General features: G+C 41.6%; 1 protein-coding gene across 4 annotated transcripts; it reads left to right on the forward strand.

The window, feature by feature from the left end:
* Positions 1-142: 142 nt before the first annotated feature.
* LOC111846509 (toll-like receptor 6) lies at positions 143-5,873 on the forward strand. 4 transcript variants are annotated; one of them, XM_023816756.2, is made up of 4 exons: positions 143-282; positions 1,053-1,137; positions 1,959-2,340; positions 2,517-5,873. In XM_023816756.2, exons 3-4 carry the CDS (start codon positions 2,336-2,338, stop codon positions 4,990-4,992), a joined length of 2,481 nt encoding a protein of 826 aa, XP_023672524.1. In that variant the 5' UTR covers positions 143-282; positions 1,053-1,137; positions 1,959-2,335; the 3' UTR covers positions 4,993-5,873. The 4 variants fall into 4 exon arrangements, with proteins under 4 accessions (XP_023672524.1, XP_023672525.1, XP_072565895.1 ...); XM_023816757.2 differs by having other exon boundaries at positions 1,959-2,313; XM_072709794.1 differs by having other exon boundaries at positions 2,198-2,340.
* The last annotated feature ends 395 nt before the right edge of the window (positions 5,874-6,268 follow it).

Below are 6,268 nucleotides of genomic sequence, written 5' to 3' on the forward strand. Positions count from 1 at the left end.
CTTCCTCACAGCCCTCTTCCACTTCCATTTTAGTAAGGGTCCCGCAGCATCAGGAGGTGCCCATCACCTCCATTTATGGTTGTTCCTGCTACAGAGCACCTGCGCATGCCCAGTAACAACCGGCAGTTTTAAAACACGCAGAGAACGATGCCTTCGTTTGGGTCCAGGGAAGCAGGGAGTGTAGCGCACCACCGAGAACACAACAACCTGAAGACACGTTAGAAAATAATAATATAGGAAATAAACGGAAAACATACAGGTCAAACTACGTGATCATGACATGTGAGTGTTGGTATTTTACGGTTTCTTTTATGTAAAATTAATGTATAGAGTACATAGAATTAAACCGGAATTTGTATATCTGGATTAATGCGTAAACATAGTCAGCGTTACCCAATCCGATCCTCGCGTTCCCGCAGACAGTCCACGTTTTGGCTACTACCGGGAGCTGAGAGGGAGCAAAAATGAGGACCGGTTGCTGTGGGTCCCCGAGGACCGGATGGAGAAACACTAGTTTAATTGGTTATTACGATTGCGTAATTTATTTAATTAAACCGTAATCTGTATATCTGAATTTCTGCATCTGCACACTCCACCCCAAAAATAGACAACAACGGCGGACCAAAATAACGTAGGCTAAGTAAAATATAAGTAAAATAATAACTGGCAGTTTTGAAATAACCCTCAACGCGACATTCCTCAAAAGAAATTAATCAGCAAATGCGCTGAAGTTCACGTAAAATAAGGACATGGCAGCTCTAGTCTTATAGGTCTTAAATGGTGAAATATCACTGGGTTTAAAGGTTGTGATTTGTTACAGGTTACAATGGCTAAATTTTGCATTATCATTTTGTTGTGGTCCATTTTCATTTAGGTAATATAATACATTTACCAGAGAAATTTAGTGACAGGTGTGAGAAAATAATTTTCACCGTTAAAATGATGGTTACACATATATTACCAATGTGTCATTTTTTATTTGCATAGTTAATGCTCAGTTTGGTCCATCTGTGTGGTGCTTCCTGTTAATACAAGCTTTTTTTTTCTTTCAGGTATTATTTTAGGAAGCATATAGTCATTTTGCTAAGTGCTACATTTTGAAAGATTGGGATATTCATGATCTTACATCTTTAAAACGTAAGTGCACGGAATGCATGCAGTTAAAAGGCACGTTTGAGGAAGTAGGCCTGTAGGTCTACATGTTCATCTATAAGACTATAATAATTTTTATACAGAGAGACAAACACTAAGTGAAATAATATGTTTTTGTGTGTAAGTTAATTGTGTGAGGGACACTATCTTCAGATACCTAAATAAGTATTAACAGCTGCACAGTGCAATGCAGAACTTCTTTCAGCTTCTGGCAATTGATTTACAAAAGAAATTTAGAGACACTGTCATTTCATCTGTCCACAAAACCTTTGTAAAATCAGTTTTAGATGTTTCTGTGCCCATTCTGGACATTTGAGCTTGTGTGCCATGTTGAGTGGAGGTTGTATTTGAGCCTTCCTGATGTAGTGACACACGGCACCTAGTACTTCTGGAAATTCTGTTAAGATTTCAGTTTTGAAAAATGGTGGCACTTGATGGTAAAGGGTTTCTGGAAAACTCCCATTTAATTTAATGCAATCATTGCAGTTAATTTATGTCGTTTCTATACATGCTCTCTACATTTACTCCAAACAGAAAGTATTCAGATAAAATAGTGAGCATGCTCTATTTTAAACAGTCCATTCTTAAGTCTACCTTTATCTGGACTGAAAATATTGGTATGTGTCACACCCCCCTCGTGAGAATGCCGGCTCCTTCAGTGATTTGACTGCACCTGGCGTTGGCCCCTTTAAGAGCCTGTGCCACCTCACGCTGAGTTCTGACATAGTGAGCATTTCCCGCTAGTCTCCCATGTAGCCCTGATCTGACCTGCCTGCCGTGTTCCTGTCTGCTTCTGTTCCCCCCAGATCCCATTGTTATCTCTACTCCTGTCCAATGTCTCCGGTGTAGGACTGACTTCCCTGGCTTACCTGATCTTCCGCTTCATGACCTGACCACATTTCTGCCTCTCAATTCTGCTTCTGTTTGCCCTGGTTCTCATAAATCAACCTGCTTTCTCGGCACCTGCATCGCTCCCAAGTCTTCTGTCACAACAGTGTGAAGAGATGATGCAACTAACTATATATATATATAAATATATAAACAGGGTGGACAATCACAGACAGGGCAACACCATACTACTAACGTCAATGACAGATCTGACGGGACTGAACTCGGACGCGGACTAAGTATACAAGACAGGCTGGGATTAACTAGAAACAGGTGGGAACAACCAGGAGTCAACATGAGGTAATGAGGGGGCGTGGCACACACGAGGATCGTTCGGAGCTGAGCGTGACATATATATGGTATATGAATGGTAGGAGGATAGATGTTTGTATGGAAAGAAGGAATTCAGCACAATTGTAGATTAAAAATTGGCTGTTGTAATTACAGGTTGTTAACCATTGTACTTTTTGTTGTAGGATGGATACCACACTTTGGTCATGCCTGTTATCCTGCCTGTTGCTATTCATAGCTGATGCAAAACATCTTCAGCAACAAACGGGACCAATTACATGCAAAGTTTCCAGGGCCACCAGCATGGACCTCTCTTACAAACACCTTAGTAAAGTTCCAAGAAACTTGCCAAGAAACATTCAGGAGCTGGACTTGTCTCGCAACAACATTTACAGTTTACATGACAAGGACCTGGAGGGTCTGCCAGACCTCTGTATTCTGAAGATCACACACAATGGCCTTTTAGACATTTCCCCATCTGCGTTCCTGGGAAATATTAAACTGCAGCTCCTTAACATTTCCTTCAATGCTCTGAGAACCATTCCAGAGCTTAGTCTGCCTGATCTTCGAGTTCTTGACGTATCAGAAAACCTGTATGGATCTTATTACTTAGGAAAATCCTACACAAGTCTTTTAAACCTTGCATTTCTTGCACTTGGAAGTCCTCAAGCAAGATCGATAAATTTGACTGACTTTGCTTCACTCCATGCAATCCCTCTCCAGAGTCTGAAATTAAGCAGTGGAGTTGAGATGAAATTGTATGAACATGGATCTATTGCTCAGCTAACAATGCTACAAGAGTTGACTCTTCACATGACATTCTGTGAAAACCCGGAGATATTCGGAAATATCCTGCAAGATCTGAACAAAACTAATGCGGAGAGTTTGACTCTGGTAAAGTTCTTTCCTGATATTTGTAATGTCTCCAATGGCATTTTTGCAGGTTTTAGAAGTTTAGGACATCTTAAAAGCCTTTTCTTCTATAACACCTGGTTCAATAGTTCAGTTATGACCAGTTTAGTGCGCAACGTTATCCAGTCTCCAGTTAAGATATTATCATTTTATAACATAACCTTTGCCCAAGACACACCGGAAGGTATCCACATTCCTAATGTTCCAGGATATAATAAACCAGGAAATATCAGGATCATAGTATTTCAGACTATACACCATTATCAATATAATTTCCCTTTGATCAATGTCAATGTAACTCTTTTTCCCTACTTGAACTACGTGAAATTCTCTGGTACTGGAATGAGCATACTTCCATGCAATCTTATTTCAGCTCTTCCATCACTCCAAGTCCTTGATTTGTCAGACAATCTCCTGAAAGGCCGGGGACTATGGTGGCCATCCTGTTCTTTTAGCAATGTCTTTCCAGCTTTAAAAGAACTTTATGTGAGAAGCAACAAGTTTGTAGACCTCCAGTTCATCTCCAATCACACTTATGAGATGAAGAATTTGAACAAACTTGACTTGAGCACCAACTCACTCAGGCTGATGGGAATGAGCTCGTGGCCCCCTCACCTCACTGAACTCTCTCTGAGTGATAACTCTCTGGGTGATGCAGCCTTCAGTTACCTTTCACCTTACGTGGAAATCGTTAACCTGTCACACACAGGCATTACAGCCCTGACACAAACTGCTGTCTCCCAGCTGTCTAGTTTAAAACATCTCTTCTTGAGCTCCAACAGCATCAGTAGCCTGCCTTCTGACCTATCACTGCCTGATCTGGAGGAACTACACATTCACCAGAACATCATCAACACCTTGAATCAAAACACTTTTGAAGGACTGCCTAGACTGAAGAGACTGAAAGCTGGAAGAAACCCCTTTGCCTGCAATTGTGATATAGCCTGGTTTGTGACCAGCTTTAATAAAACTCTGTTAACTGACTGGCCCTCTGATTACACCTGCTCCTCTCCACACGATCTTGCTGGCATGGCATTAGAAAACTATCATCCTGGCTGGGTGTCTTGCACCCCATGGATTCAAGCAGTTATTTCTGTAGTAATAATTATAATTGTAACCGGGGTGTTGGGATATGCATTCTACACTTTTGACGGCGCCTGGTACCTCCAGATGCTGTGGGTATGGCTAAGGGTGAAGCGCAGGGGCTACCAGGAAGCCAATAGGTTGAGAGCAGCTGCCTTCAAGTACCACGCCTTCATCTCCTATAGTCAGAAAGACTCTGAGTGGGTGGACACCCAACTGGTACCCAACCTGGAAGCAGCAAATTTTAACCTCTGCATTCATGAACGGGACTTTGTTCCTGGTGACTGGATCATCGACAACATCATCAACTGCGTGGAAGATAGCTACAAAACATTGTTTGTGCTCTCCCAAAACTTTGTGCAGAGCGAGTGGTGCAATTATGAGCTGTTCTTCGCTCAGCATCGGGCTCTGAGCATCCAACAAGACTCCCTGGTCTTCATCCTGCTGGAACCCATACCTGCAGACTCCCTCCCTAAGAAGTTTTTGAAGCTGAGGACTCTTCTGAGACAGCAGACCTACATGGAATGGCACAAGGACGAGCGTAAGCAACAAGTCTTCTGGACAAACCTGAAGGCCATGCTTCAGGTAGCTGATAAAAGCATGGTTCTGGAACGTGTTGCTAAGGAGGTGACAGAATTATGTCACCTACTTAATGAAAATGAATAAGATTTCAAGTTTTCTATTTTTCTATTTTGGCAAAATAAGGGTTTGTGATGATGATTCTTAATGATTTAGTCTCCTTATATCAGCATCATAATATAAGCAATTTTTGAATTTTGAAAATTTTTCTTGGTGTTTTATCTATAAATGTTTTCTGATACTGTTTTATAATGACTCTGGCTTAAATTGCAAAGTGGTGTTACTTGTTTAGAATTTGGTGATCAGTGGTCATTGTCAACACACAACAACGAAATGTGTCCTCTGCATTTAACCCATATGTGACATAGCAGGAGGCAGCTAATTCAGCACCTGTGGAGCAGTACCTTGCTCTGGGTACCTTAGTGGTGCCTTGCTGGTTGGGGATTCAAACCTGCAATCTTTCAATTACAAGTGCGCTTCCTTAACCATCAAGCTACCACTGCCCAGTGGCTAATGGCTATAAAATAGTTTTCATTTATATCAGGGGTGGCCAATCTTATCCGCAAAGGGCCAGTGTGGATGGAGGTTTTTGGGATAACCTGTAGGTCAGCTGTTCAAACCCAGGTGTGAGGACTCTTCAGCCAATCAGTAATCTAATTAGGGAGTTGCAGTGAAAGCCCGCACACACACCCGCCCTTTGCGGATAAGATTGGCTACCCCTGATTTATATGAATTAAGATGTATCAGCTTCATAATGAATGTAATCAGAAATGCCTAACATAATACATAATACAAAATGCGGATTTTCTAGTGTAAAATCAGGATATGGTAAGTTTCAGAAAGAAATGCAGTTTATATAGAAAAGCTAAAATTACTTGGAGCATGTGTGCAGGATGTGTTAATGGTGTGCAGAGGCTTTCTACTAAATGTGCCCCTGATGGAAGCTCAATAAATAAACTTTTTCATATCAGTATTTACATCCTCCAGTCTATACTTGTGGTCTTTTTTGTGCATTGTGTCCCTTCCCTTGGAGGGAAACCTGTCATCTGATCTTGGGTAGAGAAACTTCCCCTGATACCAACTGTAACAATGTATGATGAGCCAGAGAGCCATAAAATGGGCTTTAGCTACAAAATATTGTTTCATTTACTCTCCACCAGCACTGAACACCAGCTCCTGCACGCCAGTCGGCTGTTGCGCTTAGCAACAGATTCTTTGCTATCAGCAGAACATCTGCTGAAGTGAAAAAGGTGCTCGTGATTGGAGACTCGATTGTTTACTAACGTTAGCATTCTAACAATCGGAAAGCAGCGGTTTATGTAAAATGCCTCCCCGGGACCAGAGTTTCCAACATCTAGGCGAA

The sequence above is a fragment of the Paramormyrops kingsleyae genome, chromosome 1 (genome assembly GCF_048594095.1).
Source record: "Paramormyrops kingsleyae isolate MSU_618 chromosome 1, PKINGS_0.4, whole genome shotgun sequence".
Lineage (NCBI taxonomy): Eukaryota > Metazoa > Chordata > Actinopteri > Osteoglossiformes > Mormyridae > Paramormyrops > Paramormyrops kingsleyae.